At 48.6% G+C, this 20,194-nt stretch overlaps 4 protein-coding genes across 6 annotated transcripts in view; 2 read left to right on the forward strand and 2 right to left on the reverse strand.

The window, feature by feature from the left end:
- Positions 1 to 11,068, reverse strand: part of LOC116981553 (gastrula zinc finger protein XlCGF7.1-like) — a 26,053-nt gene extending 14,985 nt beyond the window's left edge. The window contains exon 1 of the mRNA XM_033034660.1: positions 10,570 to 11,068. The gene's annotated coding sequence lies outside the window, so the exon portion shown is untranslated. The remainder of the gene's footprint in view (positions 1 to 10,569) is intronic.
- Positions 1 to 20,194, forward strand: part of LOC116981452 — a 76,845-nt gene that overhangs the window by 24,331 nt on the left and 32,320 nt on the right. The window contains exons 5-11 of the mRNA XM_033034506.1: positions 1,672 to 2,491; positions 4,392 to 4,586; positions 8,104 to 8,546; positions 10,262 to 10,517; positions 13,219 to 13,367; positions 14,462 to 14,644; positions 14,777 to 15,104. Coding sequence (XP_032890397.1) covers positions 1,672 to 2,491; positions 4,392 to 4,586; positions 8,104 to 8,546; positions 10,262 to 10,517; positions 13,219 to 13,367; positions 14,462 to 14,644; positions 14,777 to 15,104 — 2,374 coding nt within the window. The remainder of the gene's footprint in view (positions 1 to 1,671; positions 2,492 to 4,391; positions 4,587 to 8,103; positions 8,547 to 10,261; positions 10,518 to 13,218; positions 13,368 to 14,461; positions 14,645 to 14,776; positions 15,105 to 20,194) is intronic.
- On the forward strand, positions 3,862 to 4,974 carry LOC116981578 (zinc finger protein 397-like). 2 transcript variants are annotated; one of them, XM_033034702.1, is made up of 2 exons: positions 3,862 to 4,499; positions 4,588 to 4,974. In XM_033034702.1, the coding sequence occupies exons 1-2, from the start codon at positions 4,330 to 4,332 to the stop codon at positions 4,883 to 4,885; spliced, it is 468 nt and encodes a 155-aa protein (XP_032890593.1). In that variant the 5' UTR covers positions 3,862 to 4,329; the 3' UTR covers positions 4,886 to 4,974. The 2 variants fall into 2 exon arrangements, with proteins under 2 accessions (XP_032890593.1, XP_032890592.1); XM_033034701.1 differs by having other exon boundaries at positions 3,873 to 4,974.
- On the reverse strand, positions 7,660 to 19,010 carry LOC116981562 (zinc finger protein 239-like). 2 transcript variants are annotated; one of them, XM_033034674.1, is made up of 3 exons: positions 18,753 to 19,010; positions 14,463 to 15,941; positions 7,660 to 8,643 (listed from the first exon to the last, which is right to left on the reverse strand). In XM_033034674.1, the coding sequence occupies exons 2-3, from the start codon at positions 15,284 to 15,286 to the stop codon at positions 7,854 to 7,856; spliced, it is 1,614 nt and encodes a 537-aa protein (XP_032890565.1). In that variant the 5' UTR covers positions 15,287 to 15,941; positions 18,753 to 19,010; the 3' UTR covers positions 7,660 to 7,853. The 2 variants fall into 2 exon arrangements, with proteins under 2 accessions (XP_032890565.1, XP_032890564.1); XM_033034673.1 differs by lacking the exons at positions 7,660 to 8,643; positions 18,753 to 19,010 and adding an exon at positions 18,294 to 18,742 and having other exon boundaries at positions 13,170 to 15,941.

Raw genomic sequence — 20,194 nt, forward strand, 5'->3', positions numbered from 1 at the left:
GCCCTTCGAGCCAGCACCGCCATTCAATGTGATCATGGCTGATCATCGACAATCAGCACCCCGTTCCTGCCTTCTCCCCATATCCCCTGACTCCATTATCTTTAAGAGCCCTATCAAGCTCTCTCTTGAAAGTATCCAGAGAACCGGCCTCCACCGCCCTCTGAGGCAGAGAATTCCACAGACTCACAACGATCTGTGTGAAAAAGTGTTTCCTCATCTCCGTTCAAAACGGCTTACCCCTTATTCTTAAACTGTAGCCCCTAATTCTGGACTCCCCCAACACCGGGAACATGTTTCATGCCTCTAGCATGTCCGAACCCTTAATAGAAACATAGAAAATAGGTGCAGGAGGAGGCCATTCGGCCCTTCGAGCCAGCACCGCCATTCATTGTGATCATGGCTGATCGTCCCCTATCAATAACCCGTGCCTGCCTTCTCCCCATATCCCTTGACTCCACTAGCCCCTAGAGCTCTATCTAACTCAATATCTAATAATCTTATATGATTCAATAAGATCCTCTCTCATCCTAAATTCCAGAGTATACAAGCCCAGCCGCTCCATTCTCTCAGCATATGACAGTCCCGCCATCCAGGGAATTCACCTTGTGAACCTACGCTGCATTCCCTCATTAGCAAGAATGTCCTTCCTCAAATTAGGGGACCAAAACTGCACACATTTGCAGGTCCATTGGCTTCTGTAAATTGTTCCCATTCGCGTAGTTGCCCAGAAAGGCAGGGAGAACATACAAACTCCGTACACACTGCATTTGTAGTCGGGATCGAACCCAGGACTCTACCGCTGCACCACTGTGCCGACTTGCAATGTTGGGAATCTTGAGCAAAATGCAACGTTCAGGAGGAACTCAGCAGGTCAGGCAGCATCTGTGGTGCTGTGAGACAGAGGCTCTACCAGCGGCGTCACTGACACTCGATCAGTGGTAAATGTGCCATTCAAATAAATCGCAGTTCAACACAGAGACTAAAATGTTCTCGTCTGAAATGGTCCTGTCTGTTGGTGTCTTTTTTATGCTTATTTTGCAGGTTAAATTGAGCAGAGATTTGTGGGTGGGAACCCCAGGGTCAAATTGACACCAGGACCACATTATCAGTCAGTTCTCCAGCACCTGAACGTCTTTGATCTTTGAGTGTGAAATGGGAGCTGCTTGGGGGAGAAGACTGCAAACTCTATCGCCATCAGCAGGGCAGTGAGAAGCTTGGCACGGTGAAATTGTTTGAGTGTACACACTGTGGGAAGAAAACTTCGGCCCAGTTACACGGCCAGAGATGACTTTCTGCACGATCACCAGCGGTGAAAAAACCAAGCACGTGTATGAGCGAGAGGATTCGAAGAACCAATCTAGACAGGAGCCACCTTCTGTGTCAGTATTTCCCTGATAAAAACAATCGAGCAATCTTTTGGTTAATGTTTGGACAAGAAAGAATTCTCCATTCTTACTGGTGTCAGTGGATTATTTCGGTACGCTTAGCTAATCAAGGAACGTGCTTAGGTATGGCAATACTTTATTGAACTGTAAGCAAGAAATCGGTGCATCACGGAGGGAAGAGACTATCTGTTTTGTATCTGGGAGGTTATTCACTATTTCTCCTCCTGGTTGTGGCAAAGTTGACCTTGGGTTAATAATTCAGGGTCCAGAGACCAGTCAGTTGACTGCATGGAATGCAGGTCGGATACACAATGTCGTCTAACCAGGGAGTTAACACGTGCGGGCGCTTTTTCCCCTGCTCCGAGTGTGGAAAGGGCTTCGCTCAGTCGTACGACCTGATGAGGCACCAGCGGGTCCACACCGGGGAGAGGCCGTTCACCTGCTCTGAGTGCGGGAAGGGCTTCACTCTCTCGTCCAGTCTAGCGACCCACCAACAGGTCCACACCGGGAAGAGACCGTTCACCTGCAACGAGTGTGGGAAGGGCTTCGCGCGGTCTTCAAGCCTGATAACCCACCAGCGGGTCCACACCGGGGAGAGGCCGTTCACCTGCTCTGAGTGCGGGAAAGGGTTCAATCAGTCGGCCAACCTGAGGAGGCACCAGCAGGTCCACACGGGCGCGAGGCCGTTCACCTGCTCCGAGTGCGGGAAGGGGTTCATTTTGGAGTCGCACCTGCTGACGCACCAAAGGGTCCACACAGGTGAGAGGCCGTTCTCCTGCTCCGAGTGCGGGAAGTGCTTCACCCGGTCAGCCAACCTGATGGCCCACCAGAGGGTCCACACCGGGGAGAGACCGTTCACCTGCACCGAATGTGGGAAGGGCTTCATCTGGTCCTCCGACCTCCTCACCCACCAGCGGGTCCACACCGGCGAGAGGCCGTTCACCTGCTCCCAGTGCGGGAAGGGATTCATCCGCTCCTCCCACCTGCTGAGGCACCAACAGATCCACACCGGGAAGCGGCCGTTCTACTGCTCCGAATGCGGCAGACGCTTCAGCCGCTCGTCCAACCTACTGAGGCATCGACATGTTCACGACGGGGAGAAAGTTTAAACGTATACAATGTTGAAGACTTAACTTGCTGCTGCTGACGTACCCGCGAGCTCATGGCTGAGATAAATTTTCAACACAAGCAGTGAACTGCGGTAAAGAGAGGGTTCACAAGCAACTGAGGGTGTTGGACTCTGCGGTTTCTGCTGATGTTCATCACTGGGCACAGTTGCGGTCTGTTTTTGCGGACATTAGTCACGCCGAAAACTGGGCTGAACTTTAGCCGAAAACTGGGCTGAACTTTAATATTCAGAGCCTGTGAGAAATAAATCAGTTTTGCTTGAAACACTGTGTCAAGAGTCAAGTCGAGAATGTTTTATTGCCATGTCTTGAAACAGAACAATGAATCTCCTCCCAGACACAGAACAACTTAAAGCAGTACAAGAGTTACGAATACAGAGTACTGTGTAAACGCCACAATAAACAGCAAAAATATGTGTACTATAACTCCTCCCTCAACTCCATCCAGGAAACCTGGCAGTCCTTTCAGGTGAGGTAGAGGTTCACTTATTCGATGTAAACGAACATCTAGTTTCTTCCTACACAAAAAAAGTTCAGTATACAGTATATATATATATTGAAAATATATATGTACATATATTCAATATATATGTATGTGTATATATATACGTGTATATATACACATATATATGTGTGTGTGTATATATATATATATATATATATATATATATATATATATACACACACACACACACACACACACATATATATATATATACACACACACACACACACACACACACACATATATATATATATATATATATATATAAATAAAAGAGATATATGTACAAATTATAACACTTCAAAGCCAAGGCTGTCTGAGCACGTCTTCAGCAAAACATGTAATGGGATCCCACCGCTAGTCATATCTTCTCATCGCCACCCGTTCTTGCTTTCCACTCATTGGGTTCACGTATCCCTTCCCACCCAAACCATCCCCTCCCCAGGTAGTTTCTCATGCTACTGCAGGAGATGCAACATCTGTCCCTATTCTTCCACCCTCAACACCATCCTCGGACTCCAATGTCTCTCCAAAGGCAGAGGTTCACTTGCATCTCCTCCAATCTTACCTACCATATCTGTTGTTCTTGGTGTGGGCTCCTATATATGAGGGAGACCAAGCGTAAACTGGGTGATCATTTCACTGAACATTTATGCTCAGTCTGCCTTGGCCTACGCTATCTCCAAACATTTTAACCCATTCCCGTTCCCATACTGACCTTTCTGTCCTGTGCCTCCTCCATTGTCAGAGTGAGGCCACATGCAAATTGGAGGAACAGCACCTCATATTTCTCTTGGGCAGCTTACAGCCCAGCGGTATTAACGTTGATTTCTCTAATTTCGTAACCCCCTGCATTCCTTCTCTCTTAACCCCCTCCCCCACCCTCGTGATCCTACGAGTTCCTCTGTTTGCATCATTGTACTCACCTTCCCCAACCAACACCGGGGCCAATATGGGCTTCACCTTTCATTGGTTATCGGTTGCCGACCTTGATTTGTTCTTGCTTTTATCTACCTCCAGTTTCCTCCCATTTACTTTCAGTCTGAAAAAGGGTTCTGACTGGAAACGTCACCCATCCTTTTACTCCAGCAATGCTGCCTGACCCGCTGAGTTACTTTTGTAAACCAGCATCTGCAGTTCCTGGTGTGTCTAACTTTCACCATATGCATATTACTCCCTCCCCACTACCATGTCAACCCCTAATCCCCGTAATTCCAGGGCGTAATTGCGAACAGGGGACAAAGTCCCCGGAGAAGGCTGAATCAATGGAGGCTTCTTTACCCACAATCCTCCCGCGCCTGGAATATGTTCTATGCCCGCCGTGCTAACGCCGCGCATGCGTCGCCTTGGGGTCTGCAATGCATCCTGGACTAGGCTGGAGGACAATGCCGGAGGACTGGAGCCCGGGGTCCCGGCAGCGGCGTCTCCTGCAACCGGGGTTTGGAGCCCGGGGTCCCGGCAGCGGCGTCTCCTGCAACCGGGGTTTGGAGCCCGGAGTCCCGGCAGCTGCGCTTCCTGCAACCGGGGTTTGGAGCCCGGGATCCCGGCAGCGGCGTCTCCTGCAACCGGGTAATCGCTCTGCAGCTCCTGGGTGTAGATTTAACCCATACATTATCCTCAACCGAACTGTCGGGAGTCTCCATCAGGCCGAGGAAGTTCCCCGATTAACCTCCCGATCAGAGCTCTCGCCTCGAACCCGTCCCCATATTCTGACTGCGGCAAAGTTCAACGGATCGAGCGATTTAATGAAACACCAACGGGTCCACTCCGAGGAGAGGCCGTTCACCTGCCCCCAATGCGGGAAGGGCTTCGCTCAGTCCTCCTCCACGTTGAAACACCAGCGTGTTCACGCTGGGCTCAGAGGTTAAGTTTGTTGGATGTGGACAATTTACACACCACTCGTTTTCGCACCAGGCTACACTAAAGCAGAACTGAGCTTGGTTATTGTTCTAAAGTTGCAAGTTCTACAGTTTAGTTTATTATTATCACGTGTATCGAGGTAGAATAAATAGCTGTTTTGTTGCGCGCTATCTAGGCAGTGGAAAGACTACATATGATTACAATCAAGCCGTCCTCAGTTTAAAGATATAGGATAAAGGGATTGACTTTTAGAGCAAGATAAAGTGCATTTAAATATAGTACAAAGGTCTTAAATGAGATAGATGGGCGGTCAGGACTGCACTCAAGCTGATGAGAGGACAGTTCCGTTGCCTGATAGCAGCTGGGAAGTAGATGGTCCTGAATCTGGAGGTATGTGTTTTCAAACTTCTGTACCTCTTGCCTGATGGGAGAGGGGAGAAGAAGGCTGAGACTGTCCTTGATTATGGCCTGTGCTGGCTGCCCTCTGGTCCCACATTCTCATCCATTCCCTGCACACCAGGGCCAATTAATCTACAAACCCGCACATCTTTGGGATGTAGGAGGAAACAGGAGCACTCGGGGGAAACCCATGAGGGTCACAAGGATATCATGCAAACCCCACACACACACATACACAGCACCCGAGGTCAGGATCAAACCTGGGTCTCTGGCGCCATGAGGCAGCAACTCTACCAGTTCTCTCTTGACGTCCTCTGAGTGAGGGCTACATGTATATATGTATGTAGCTTGTTTTGTTGTGCTATTCTTATAACAAATGTAAAGCACTTTGGCCAACGAGAGTTGTTTTTTAAATGTGCTATATAAATAAATGTTGCACTGATGCAAAGGGAAGGAAATTTAAGAATAGTTTAATGAGGTCAGATGGAAAAAAGCAGCACACAACAGAAACACTGGTGGCATTCAATGGGCTGAATGGCCTTGATTATCCAGTGTAGACGAAAATGCTGGAGAAACTCAGCAGGTAAGGCAGCATCTATGAAGAGAAGGAATGGCGACGTTTAGGGTTGAGACCCTTCTTCAGACTGATGTCAGTGGGAGGGGGCGGGAAAAAGAAAGGAAGAGGCAGAGAGAGTAGGCTTGTGGGAGAGCTTGATTATCCAGTGAATTACTCTGCATCACTCGAAGGCATCTACAACAGTTGCCGCCTCAAGAAGGCAGCCAGCATCATCGGAGACCCACACCACCCTGGTCAGGCTCTCATTTCACTCCAGCCATCGTGAAGAATGAGCCTGCTTCTTCCCTACAACCATCAGGCTATTAAACTCTACAACCCCCAAATATGCTCCAAAATATATAGATTTGGGGTCATTATTTTTGACTTTGCATTATTATTCCCTTTCTTGTGTATCTGTACACTGGAGGGCTTGAGTGTGATCATATATAGTCATTACTTTAGACTTCAGAGACACAGCATGGAATTAAGCCCTTCGGACCAGCGATCGCTCCGTACACGGGCACTATCCTATACAATATTGACTATTTACAGAAGCCGATTAACATAGAAAATAGGTGCAGGAGGAGGCCATTCGGCCCTTCGAGCCAGCAAACCTTCAAACTTTCACGTTTTTGGAGGGTGGGAGAAAACTCCGGGTGCGTTAGCACCCGGAGAAAATCCACTTTGTTACAGGGAGAATGTATAAACTCCATAGTCTTACAATACAATTACAATTCAATACAATTCAATTTATTTGTCATTTGGACCCCTTTAGGTCCAAACGAAATGTCGTTTCTGCAGCCATACATCACAAAACAAAAAGACCCGAGACACAACACAGTTTACACAAACATCCATCACATCGCTGTGATGGAAGGCAAAAACACTTATCTCTCCACTGCACTCTCCCCCCCGATGTCAGAGTCAGAGTCAAAGTCAAAGCCCCCGGCTGGCGATGGCGATTGTCCCGCGGCCATTAAAGCCACGCCGGGTGATGCAAGGTCGCACACCGGGTCTAGTTGTTAGAGCCCCCGGCGGGCGCTCGCAAAGTCCCGCGGCCATTCCAAGGCCCCGCTCAGGTGCTCTTCAACCCCGCAACTCGGGCGGGAGAAGTCGCCGTTGCAGAAGCCCCGAAAAGCGGTCTCCCAGCAGGGACCCGTGGGCTCCCGGTGCCACCGTCCGCCAAACCCGCAGTTGCAGCCTCCGAACCTCCGGGGGTCGGGTCGCAGCAGCGTCCACCACAGGTCCACCCGCTCCGGACTCTGCCAGCCCCGTAACGGTGAGTAGTCGGCAGCTCCGCAGCTGGAACCCCAGGTCGTTCCTGTTGGAGGCCGCTCCACGTTGCAGCCCCAACGACAACGGAGACCCGACAAAGAAAAGGTCGGATCTCCCGTGCAGGGGAAAGATTTTTAAGTTACCCCCTCCCCCACACACATACCCCAACAAAAAAAATAACAAAAACTACATAAAAACGAGACAAAAAATAATAAAAACACAGACGGACTGCAGAGGCCGCTGCTGACGAGAGTCGCGCCGCCCACCGAGTTACTGCTGACTGGTTAGCACGCAACAAAAGCTTTTCATTGTACCTCGGTACACGTGACAATAAACTAAACAAAAACTATTTATTTGATGTGTTGTTATATATAATGAAGGATTTTTGTCATCTATTGTGGGTTTAACAGAGTACTCTGTCTACCTATCTGTTGTGCTGCTGCAAGTACGAATTTCATTGTTCAGTTTCAGGATATATGCCAATAAAACACTCTTGACCCCTTTGACTCTTGACACTTTCCCCTGCATTAATTAAAGACTTGAGGCTCAGTGTTTCAACCATAAAAGATTTATATGTGACAGATTCAGAACATTAAACTCCAGCCCAGTTACAGGGGCGATTAATATCAGCATAAACAGACCCCGACTGTGCCCAGTGACCAAGGATCAGTCCTGGGTGTGATGAACAGAGGCAGTAATGGCAGAATCAAACACTGGCAGTCATTCACTGGTGTCTCGGCTAATGGTTAAACATTCCCTTCAGCGTGCACTAGTCTGTGTCTCAGTAGATGCGAGGACCGGGTGAACTCTCTCCCGCATTCGCCGCAGGTGAACGGCCTCTCCCCGGTGTGGACCCGCTGGTGCCTCAGCAGGTTGGACGACTGGGTGAAGCCCTTGCCGCACTCGGTGCAGGTGAACGGCCTCTCCCCGGTGTGGATCCGCTGGTGTATGATCAGGTCCGACGAGCGGGTGAATCCCTTCCCGCACTCGGAGCAGGTGAACGGCCTCTCCCCGGTGTGGATGTGCTGGTGCGTCAGCAGGTTGGACGACTGGGTGAAGCCTTTCCCGCACTCGGTGCAGATGAACAGTTTTTCACCAGTGTGGACCCGCTGGTGGGTCAGCAGGTTGGCTGTCCGGCTGAAGCCCTTCCCGCAGTCGGTGCAGATGAAGGGTCCCTCCTCAGTGTGGACCTGCTGGTGCCTCATCAGGCTGGAGGAGCGAGTGAATCCCCTCCCGCACTCAAAACAGGTGAAGGGTCTCTCCCCGGTGTGGACCAGCTGGTGCCTCATCAGGCTGGAGGAGCGGGTGAAGCCCCTCCCGCACTCGGTGCAGGTGTATGGCCTCTCCCCGGTGTGGACCTCCTGGTGCCTCATCAGGCTGGATGACCGAGTGAATTCCTGCCCACATTGCGGGCAGATGAAGGAGGTCTCCGCAGAGTGGTATCGCTGGTGTTTCACCAGACCGGACGACTGAGCGAACCCCTTCCCACACACGGGGCAGGTAAACGGCCTCTCCACAGCGTGGACTTGCTTACGTCTCATCGAGCCGCTGGCGTGTTCTCACGGTGTTGGGTTATTGACGCCGGGACAATGTCGCTGTCACAGGAGAAGAAATCAGAGAATCTCCTCCCACACACAGAACAGGTAAAAATCCCTCCCGACCATGATCCACCGATTTCAATCTGGAGAGGAAATTTATTCCGACGTTCGACAACCAGGACTCATGTATTTCTTTGACCTAGGGAAATACAGTATACCCTTGTCATAATGGACTACTCAGGGAGTGAATGGTGTCCGTTACTATCAGCTATAACCAGGTATGGATTTGCTCCAACCACCTCGCGGTGAATTAATTAGTTATTACGTTTTTTTTAACAGCCAAAAATGTATTTTTGTTACTGATAAAAATACTAAAGGCTGTTTGTTACATTGTTTAATAGAGTCAAGTGTTGGGATTGCTTGTCAATTCCTTCTTCATTTCAATGTCTTGTCAATTTCAATACTTTGTCAATGTCAATAGCCTCCTCAGTGTAAGTCTGTGTTCTTAAAGACAGTCCGCTATAACTGAAATCCGTTGCAAAGAGGGCTGTAAAGATGAGGGTTTACTGCATATGCCTACTCCTTATGAACTTTGGATTAATGTTAACACTTTGCTTATCTCCACCTTGATTCATCCAATACATTCCCTCACTGGCGATAACAAGGAACTACAGATGCTAGTTCATACCAAAGATAGACATAAAGTTCTGTAGTAACTCAGCGGGTCAGGCAGCATTCCCGGAGAACGTGGATAGGTGACGTTTCAGGTCGGGACCCTTCTTCAGTCACTCTCTCACTTAGTTGGTTAGTTTTCCTTTCTGGGCTCCGTTCAGGAAGCCATCTCTGCTGCGTAACTGGGTCAAAGCTCTTTCCAGTCGTAGATTCACGTAGTGGTTGTGACTCTAGCTGCTCTGTGTATGGTTTGTGTCATAAACGGGTTGTGAACATATCAGTGCCATCCTGGTCAACCACAGTTTGCAGTCTTCTCCCAAACATGAAATGGACAAGTGGCTCCCACTCCTTCATAGATCAATGACATTCAGTTGCTGGAGAATTACCTGACACCGCAGATCTGACAAGATGATAGGTTTGATAATCCCATACATAAACACGCTGCTTATAATATCTGCAAAATACATTTAAAATACATATATAAAATTGCACAGTAATTTGGAATAAATAATCTCCATCTTGATGGTGGGCTGTGTGTTAGTAGATTGTACTCACTCTCGTCAGGAGCTTCCGTCCAGTTACAGATAGACTTTAGAGATACAGCGTGGAAATAGGCCCTTCAGCCCACCGATTCTGTGCTGACCAGCGATCACCCCGTACACTAGCACTATCCTACACGTCTTTAGTGTGAGAGAAAACCAGAGCACCCAGTGAAAACCCAAGCAGTCACAGGGAGAAGGTACAAACTCTGTAGACAGCATCCGTAGTCAGGATCGAATCCTGGTCTCTGGCGTGGTGAGGCAGCAACTTTATCGCTGCGCCACCATGCTGCCCCTGATTAACTTTCCAACTGTATTGATCGCAACTGTTGCTAGAAGTGTCCCAGACCCGAAACATTCCTTATTTATGTTCTCCAGAGTTGCTGCCTAACCTTTTTTTTGCAGCCACAAGTCCCTAGGGTTGGTAATCAATGGCCGCTTTATTACCCACAATCCGCATCGCGCCTGCAACCGCTCTGCGAGTGACAGCTGCACGCAGACGCGCCTGCGCGGCCTGGGGCCCGCAATGCATCATAGGCCGCGCTGGCGAGACAAAGCGGGGGGACCCCCGGGGTCACGGGTGCGGATCGCGGCGGGCGGACGGGCAGATAAACTGGCATCCACCACTCCGTTTATCCAAACCTCGCACGGACCGGCGCCGGTCGGATGGGTCCGGTGCTGATGAACGCTGCGCGCCGGCGCTCAGTTCCTACCTGCCGCCGACCTTCCGGAAGTGCCGATGTCAGAGGCGGTTGCTGCGCATGCTTCCGACGTCACTTCCGATATGTGGTCGCGGAGCCTGCGTCCTCCTACGTCTATAGGGCGTATTCCAGGGCGCAGGCATTCTGGGTAACCACCACCGCCATGCATACGGTCAGACAACCCATGTGTAAAGAACTGCAGATGGTGGTTAATACACAAAGTGCTGGAGTAACTCAGCAGGTCAGGCAGCATCTCTGGAGAATGTGGATAGGTGACGCTGCCTGACCTGCTGAGTTACTCCAGCACTTTGTGCCGGTGCACTCCACCGACCTCTTGAACAAAACAATCTGGGATTCGATTAACGTTTTGAGATTCACTGTGACTGAACAGCCCTCGGTGCAAGAGTCTTTTCTTTCTGATCGTTGAACAAAGGACACATAAGCGTGATCCCACCACTTGCCACATCTTCCCATCTCCTCCCCTGTCTGCTTTCCGCAGAGACCTCTCCGTCCGTAACTCCCTGGTCAATTTTCCGCTTCCCACCCGAACCACCCCCTCTCCGGGCGCCTTCCCTTGCAACCGCAGGAAATGCTACACTTATCGCATTACCCCCCCCCCCCCCGACTCCATTCAAGGACCCAAGCAGTCTTTCCAGGTGCGGCAGAGGTTCACCTGCACCTCCTCCAACCTCATTGCATCCGCTGCTCTAGATGTCAACTGCTCTACATCGGTGAGACCAAACATAGGCTTCGCGATCGCTTCGCCGAATACCTCCGCTCGGTTCGCAATAATCAAGCTGATCTCCCGGTGGCTCAGCACTTCAACTCCCCCTCCCATTCCAAATCCGACCTTTCTGTCCTGGGCTTCCTCCATGGCCAGAGTGCGGACCACCGTAAATTGGAGGAGCAGCACCTCATATTTTGCTTGTGCAGTTTGCAACCCAGCGGAATGAACATTGACTTCTCTAATTTCAGATAGTCCCTACTTTCTCCTCCCCTTCTCAGCTCACAGGCTCCACCTCTTCCTTTCTTCTTCCCGCCCCCCCCCCCCCCCCCCCCCCTTCACATCAGTCTGAAGAAGGGTTTCGAGCCGAAACGTTGCCTATTTCCTTCGCCCCAAAGATGCTGCCTCACCCGCTAAGTTTCTACAGCATTTTCGTCTACCTTGTGTCTTTTCTTCTTTCTTATCCAGGCTCATTCACCCTCGTAAGAGACAGAACCCGTGGCCGGATTTTGCAAAGGGAAACACTGAAATCTTATTTAGTTAAGTTTAGAGATACAGGGCGGAAACAGGCCTTTCAGTCCACCGATTCCGCACCGACCAGCGATCCTCGCACATGAACACTATCCCGCACACACTAGGGACAATTTACGTCTTTGGTGTGTGGGAGGAAACCGAAGATCTCGGAGAAAATCTACGCGGTCTCGGAAAGAACAGACATCACCCGTAGTCGGGATCTAACCCGGTTCCCTGGTGCTGCAAGCGCTATAAGGCAGCAACTCTGCTGCTGCGCCAGTGTGCCGCCCTGTGGTGTCTGATGAGGATGATGTCCGCTTCTGGTGGTGTCTTTCTAACTGTCCGCTGGACCTGCTTTCATCTTTCGGATACCCAAGGCCTTTGAAACAATAATCTTTCCCAATCTGTCATCACTTTAAAACGTCACATTTTCTGAGGTGTATTGAAGTGGGTGAGTTCGTTTTTCTCACCCACTCGCCCGGCTTGCCTGCACCCTATTGAAGCCCCGTTAGATTCTGCCATTTGGTGCCTCATTGCAGTCTGTATGGAGTTTGTATGCGTCCAGTTGCTTTACGTCGGGATTTGAATTGGATTACAAACCAATTCAGACCAAACCAATAACAGACCATTGGGGGGGATGGTGTCCGTTTTTACTGATGATCCACAGTAACCAAGTAAGGGGTTTGCTCCAAACACCTAGTGGTCACTGAGACAACTGGTTGTTTTCAAATACATAGTTCTTTTTAACAGTTAAATATACTAAAAGCTGTTTGCTACATTGTTTAAGAGATTTAAGTGCGGATCCAAGCGACACCGCGTCATAGTCATAGAGTGATACAGTGTGGAAACAGGCCCTTCTTACTCACACCGACCAACATGTCCCAGCTACACTAATCCCATCTGCCTGAACTTGGTCCATATCCCTCCAAACCGATCCTATCCATGTACCTGTCTAACTGTTTCATAAATGTTGGGATAGTCCCAGCCTCAACCACCTCCTCTGGCAGCTTGTTCCATACACCCACCACCCTTTGTGTGAAAAAGTTACCCCTCATATTCCTATTAAATCTTTTCCCCTTCACCTATATCAATTCCTTGTCAATTTCTATGCCTCGTCAGTATCAATGCCTCGTGAATATCTATCCTTGTCAATGTCAATGCCTTGTCAATATCAATTCCTCGTTAATTTCAATGGCCTCCGCAGTGTAACCAGCAGCCTGCGTTCTTCATCAGACAGTCCGTCGCAAGCAAAATCCATTTAAGAAATGTCTGTAATAACGAGGGGTTACCCTAAATAACAATTAAATGTTCTAATGATCAACAAAATCAGTAAATCTGTTTCAGCTGCAGCATTAACAAGGCAGCAACAACCAAAAAAAAAAAATCAAAGCATTTATTCTGCTCAAATCCCTGACGTTTTATAGAATAACGGTGAGCATATCTCTGGCCGCAATGTACCAGACGGAAACAAAGACCCTGCCCCGTCCCAGAGACTTGCTCAGTGCTGGAAGGTTGTGGTGGAGGCTGGAACACAGCAAGAGGAGACACCGAGGCTGGGGAAGTTGGTTGGAAGGTGGGCTCTATTGTGATCAGTCAGTGCCTTGTCAACTGCCGCAGACAATCAACAATGGAATATGTTAGGTCGTCAATACAATGTGGCCTAGTAACTGCAGAATCGAGACATAATGAGAATAATCCTGGAGATGAGTGGGTATTTGTATGAAGAGTGTGTAAGAAGGAACTGCAGATGCTGGTTTAAACCGAAGATAGACACAAAAAGCTGGAGTAACTCAGTGGGACAGGCAGCATCTCTGGAGAGAAGGAATGGGTGCCGTTTCGGGTCGAGACCCTTACTTCAGACTGGTTAGGGATAGGTTTTGAAGAGCGCTTGATGGTTTTGGGCTTGTACTTGCTAGAGTTTGGAAGGATGAGGGGGTGATCTCAATGAAACCCACCAAATAATAAAGAACCTGGATAGAGTGGATGTGAAGAGAATGTTTCCAGTGGTGGAGGAGTTTATTTTGTTTTGAGATACTGCGTGGAAACAGGCTCTTCAGCCAAAGGAGTCCACGCCATTAATCGCCCGTTCACACTAGTACGTTATTCCATTTTCTCGTTCACTCTCTATGCATTCGGAGCAATTTACAGAAGCCAAATAACCTACAAACTGGCAGGTCTTTGGAATGTGGGAGGAAACCCAGCATGTGGCTGGGAGAACGTGCAAACTCCACACCGCTAGTCAGGATCGTACAAATGTCTCTGGTACTGTGAGGCAGCAGCTCTACCGGTTGTGCCACTGATCTAAGACCAGAGGGCACAAACTCAGAAGAAAAAGACCTGCCTTTAGAATGGAGATGAGGAGGAATTTCTTTAGCCAGAGGGTAGTGAATCTGTGGAATTGATTGGGTATCGTGAAACCGGATATTGAAGGTTATTGATTACTAAGGGCATCAAGGGTTATGGGGAGAAGGCGGGAGAATGGGGTTGAGAGGGAAAATGGATCAGGCAAGATTGAATGTCGGAGCAGACTTAAAGGGACTAAGGAAGGTGACCAATGGGCAGACTGGCCTAAATCTGCTCATATGTCCTATGGACACTGGCCATCTGAAGCGGAGTTTAAATGTTCCCAGCACTTTGTGTTAACATGTGCTCCCTGTTGTGAATCAGCTGGTGCATGAGTCGGTCGGAAGACTGGGAGAACGCCTTCCCGCATTCGGAGCAGGTGAAGGGCTTTTCCCCGGTGTGGACCCGCTGGTGCCTCCGCAGGCTGGAGGACCATGCAAATCTCTTGCCGCACTTGGCGCAGATGAATGGCTTCTCCCCGGTGTGGATGCGCTGGTGGGCCACCAGGTGGGATGACTGGTCGAACCCGTTGCCACACTCTGGGCAGATGAACTGCCTGTGGCCGGTGTGGACTCGCAGGTGAGCCGCCAGCCGGGACGACTGAGTGAACCGCTTTGCGCACTCGGGGCAAGCGAACAGCCTCTCGCTGGCGTGGATCAGCCGGTGCGTGATGAGGCTGGAAGAGCGGGTGAACCGCTTCCCACACTCGGAGCAGGTGAACGGCCTCTCCCCAGTGTGGACCTGCTGGTGCGTCTGCAAGGACGATGACCGACTGAACCTCCTCCCGCACTCGGAGCAGGTGAACGGCCTCTCCCCAGTGTGGACCCGCTGGTGCCTCAACAGGCTGGATGACTCAGTGAATCCCTTCCCGCAGTCGGGGCAGGTGAACGGCCTCTCCCCCGTGTGGACCCTCTGGTGGGTCAGCAAGGACGATGATCGACTGAACCTCTTCCCGCACTCGGAGCAGGTGAATAGTCTGTCCCCCCTGTGGACCCGCTGGTGCGTCAGCAGAGAGGACGACTGAGTGAACCCCTTCCCGCACTCGGAGCAGGTGAACGGCTTCTCCCCTGTGTGAACCCGCTTGTGTTTTATGAGATCACTTGATTGCTTGAAGTTCTTTCCACAGTCAGAACATGGGAACGGTTTCATTGGTGTAAGGGAACAGTGTCCGAACAAGAGGATTTAAATCACTCCCAGCCACAAAAGTGGTAAAGTCCCTATCTAATGTCTGAAGGATGGTTTCGACCCGAAATATCATCTGTTTCTTTTCTGAGTCTGATGCAGGGTCTCAACCCATTCCTTTTCTCCAGAGATGCTGCCTGACCCGTTGAGTTACTCCAACATTTTGTGTCTATCTTCGGTGTAAACCAGTATCTGCAGTTCCTTCCTACACGCAATGTTGGGCTCTGTGATTTCTTCCTTGGAAACATCAACAACCCATTATCTGTTATCAGTAAAATATTTGCTTTGTAGAAAACTTACAAACTCTCGCGTTGGCTCAGTCAATTATCAAACCCTTTCTCACACATGTAGAACATACGGATGGTTTCGCTCTCTGTGTGTATGCCGAGATGACTTCACTGGCTGTCGAATGTTTTAAATGTTTTTCCACAATTTGCCTTTGGGACCATCCCCACCTGAGAGTGTTAAACACGCTGCCTTGCTGTCGACTCTCCAGATTGAATTTATTCCTCCATAGGCAAACATTTTTCCTCACACGAAATTTGGACGTTGATGCACCAAATGACCCCGTCAGATTTTGATGTGGTATTTGATTTGAAGCAACCTCTCCTTTTGCAATTTTCTGTTGAAGAATGAAAAAATATATGCATATCACAGAGTAGAGGAGAGAAATTCAGAATGGACGATAGGTTAGCTGTAATTTCAGGGTAGCTATGATTCAGAAGCTTCCGTTTTAAGTCTAATTCATAAACCTGAGCTCAAACGTCTAGCCAATCGATCCAGTTCAATACTGAGTGCCTTCTCCCCATAACCTTTGATGCCCTTACCAGTCTATCAATCCAGGGCTGCCAACCCTCACGCATTGAGCGTGAGAATCAAGCATTTCATGCTCTCACGCTGATCACAGAATTTATCACGCTCAAAAAACAAAATAAATAAAGATAAAAAATAAAGAAAGTCACGAACAATTCGATTCGCCCAAGGCTTCCAGATATCCTCCACACTCACCAATGAGAATAGTTTTCTGTCGGCGGGTTTCCCGTAAAGAACGAGCAATTTGATTGGCTTAAGCCCATCGCACGTTATTTGAAATGGCATGGTAGACAAAAATGCAGGAGAAACTCAGCGGGTGAAGAAGTCTGAAGAAGGATCTCGACCCGAAACGTCGCCTATTCCTTCGCTCCATAGATGCTGCCTCACCCGCCGAGTTTCTACAGCTTTTTTGCCTACCTTCGATTTTTCCAGCATCTTCAGTTCTATCTTAAACATTTAAAATGGCAATGTAACTGCAGTACTAATTATTCCATTTGACATTCATGGAACCAAATATGATACAACTTACTTGGATGGCCTGAAATTAAAGTATATAATTAGTTAATTACCTAATTAAGTAGCTAAATACAAAACTGTTGTGACGGAAATAGTAATACCCAGGCTGCCTTGAAAATTCAAAAATGTGATATTCTCAAGATCAGGACTTTAATATTAATGTAACATTAAAACAAATAGTAAATATCCAACAAAAAATCATATTAATCATTGTCATCAAATCAATTCATCTAAATTCAATTACTAGATCTTAACATCTATCCCATTCTTAAGAAAAGGCTAAAAAAATGTTTTAAATATCCAAAGTATCCAAATAACAAACTGATCCCATTCACACAAGAATTCAAAATATAACATGTTTTTTTAAATCTCACTTTGTCATGAATTTCTATGCCAAATGGAAGGAATTGAATGTTTAATTCCCATAAATGTTACTCTTTCTCCCTGCAGCAGGCAAGGGCCGTTTTACACAGACATTTGATCAAAATTCAGAAACATCCACTCCCAAGATAATCAAAATAATTATTTTTTGCACAATCATGTCATAAGAACATCGAAATTATCTATATTTTGTGTTACTGTCTATCCACGATCAATATTTTCACACTAAACATCTCACTAAAACTTTACTGTGGAAGTTTTCAGATATTTAGTATGAAAATATTGATCACGGATAGACAATAACATAAAATATAGATATTTAGATGTTCTTATGACATGATTGTGCAAAGAAATAATGAATTTGATTATCTTGAGAGTGGCTGTTTCTGGATTCTGATCGATCGGAATGTGGCTGCAATATTTATGATTTAAGCCCCTATCGGCAGGCAAGACATGGCCGATATCGTATCGGGGCCTAAATAACATTTTTCGCATCATCAGATTAAAATGAAACCACAACAAAAAGCAAGAAAATGTGTTAAATATACAACATTCCTTTTGTTTTGTCCTGCACTTGCGATCCGTGATGTTGAAGACATTAGAAGTCATGTTTAACTTCAATCCAGCGATGCAATAGACCAGCAATTAAAAAAAAAAAAAGGGCGGGATAGCAGATCGAATATTTTTCATCAGCTTGAAGTCCGAGCAAATTCCTCTCCGACAACCAATACGCACCTGCATTTTAATCCCGCCCCTCCCCCCCCCACCAACAACCTCCGGAATTGTACGCACAGGCAGCGGGCAGATCTGGAGCGCCACTGATGGTAGGGTTTTGTGACAACGCTATACTAAGGTCATTCAAGTGCTGCACCTGTTGATCAGAGCCTGGCTCTACTGTGGAATGCAATTAGGAATGTAATTTAGCCTAACCTTATTCATACCTAATCCAATTTAAAGCATAAATGTTGCATTCAAGTGTAAGTTAAAGACTCGCTACAGTATGCACCAGATTGCCAAATTTCAACCTAATAAAATGCAAAAACTCCCTACCGTAGGAGGGGTGGAAAACCCCCCCCCCCCCCCCCAAGGTCGCCACGCTCCTTCGGGCTCGGTTGCTGCGCTCCCTCGCAATTTCTCACTCTCAACTCTCACCCAAAGTTGGCAACCCTGTCAAACTCCGTTTTAAAAATACCCAATGACTTGAGTTCCACAACTGTCTGTGGCAATGAATCAAAGATAGACTGAAAAAGCTGGAGCAACTCACCGAGTCAGAGAGCATCTCTGGAGAAAAGAAATACGTGACGTTTCGGGTCAGGACGCTTCTTCAGACAATGACAATGAATAATTTGCATAATGTGCCTGCTGTGTTACCCGTAAAGAAATATTCACAGGCTTTTAAATATAACTGAGACAACGAAAGCAGTAATCTAGAGAAATGTCCCATTCCGGATCGTCAGCTATCCATGTTCTCCTCGGATGTATTTGTCTTTTTTTAAACATATTTAAAACCAAGCTTTCAACAGCCTGGGACATGCGTGGAACAGGCACCGCTCACAAGCACAAGAGCGTGATATCGGGCGGATGGCAATACCCTACTGGACTGTTCGTAAGATTAAGAATCTCGTAGTTTTAGCAATTCGGACGTGGCGATAAAGCCCTTGAACCATTGTTTCAATGGCGACATATTTACCCAGACGGCTCGGCGCGCCGGACAGCGCCCTACCTGTGCAACGGAGACCGGAAGTGGTCCACGGGGAGCGCGCGCGTACGGCGGATGTTACCAGGAGCTCGGCGGCGGTTGATGCTGGGACGCCGCTCTGATCAACATGGAAGCCGGCGGGCGAGACAGACAGGTGTGGGGCGGAGGAAGGCCGTGTGAGTGAGTGAGTGACCGACCGAGCTGCGGCCCCGGCGCCACCGCCTCTTCCCCGGAGTCCGGCCGCCCAGCCGTCCCAGCATGCCGTGCGGTCCTGCGCATGCGCAACGCGGTAGCCCCGTCCCATTGTTGTACAGCGTCTGTGGAACGTGTGGAGCCCAAAGTTCCTCAGGCTGGCGGCAGTCAATAGACAATAGGTGCAGGAGTAGAGGCCATTTGGCCCTTCGAGCCAGCACCGCCATACAATGTGATCATGGCTGATCATCCCCAATCAGTACCCCGTTCCTGCCTTCTCCGCTATTTTCAAGAGCCCTATCTAGCTCTCTCTTGAAAGCTGAAGCAAAGCAAGAATTTCATTGTCCTATACAGGGACACATGACAATAAACTCACTTGTACCTTGTACCTGCCTCCACCGCCTTCTGAGGCAGAGAATTCCACAGACTCACCACTCTCTGTGAGAAAAAGAGTTTCCTCGTCTCCGTTCTAAATGGCTTACCCCTTATTCTTAAACTGTGGCCCCTGGTTCCGGACTCCCCCAACATCGGGAACATGTTTCCTGCCTCTAGCGTGTCCAAGCCCTTAACAATCTTATATGTTTCAATGAGAAGCCCGCTCATCCTTCTAAACACCAGAGTGTACAAGCCCAGCTGCTCCATTCTCTCAGCATATGACAGTCCCGCCATCCCGGGATTTACCTTGTAAACCTACGCTGCACTCCCTCAATAGCAAGAATGGCCTTCCTCTAATTAGGGGACCAAAACCGCACACAATACGCCAGGTGTGGTGTCACTAGGGCTCTGTACAACAGTCAGACAGGAGGAAGCTGAAAGAGGAGAGGTTGGGGTGGAAAAGAGCCTTGTACGTGATAGAAACAAGGATGCTGGTTAACAAATCAAGTGCTGGAGTAAAGGGCCTGTCCCACTTTCACGACCTCTGCCGAGTTTTCCCTTGACTCATACTCGCAGCATGGGCATCAGGAGGTCGTAGATAGGTCGTGATGCCTGCTGTAGGTACTCGTGGAATCAAATAGGTCGGGGCGTTTTTCTAGCCTGATGAAAAATGTCCATGAGTGAAAAAGGTCGTGAATTAGGTCGTGAAAGTGGGACAGGCCCTTAACGCAGCGGGTCAGAGAGCATCTGTGGAGGGAATGCCCCCTTATTTCAGACTGATGGTAGTACGGGTTGCGGTGGGGAGAAAGCTGTACATGGGAGGTGGGGGCGGGACGAAGCCTTGCAAGTGATAGGTGGATACAAGGACACAAAGTGTTGAAGTAACTCAGTGGATCAGA

Source organism: Amblyraja radiata, chromosome 15, assembly GCF_010909765.2.
Source record: "Amblyraja radiata isolate CabotCenter1 chromosome 15, sAmbRad1.1.pri, whole genome shotgun sequence".
Classification (NCBI taxonomy): Eukaryota; Metazoa; Chordata; class Chondrichthyes; order Rajiformes; family Rajidae; genus Amblyraja; species Amblyraja radiata.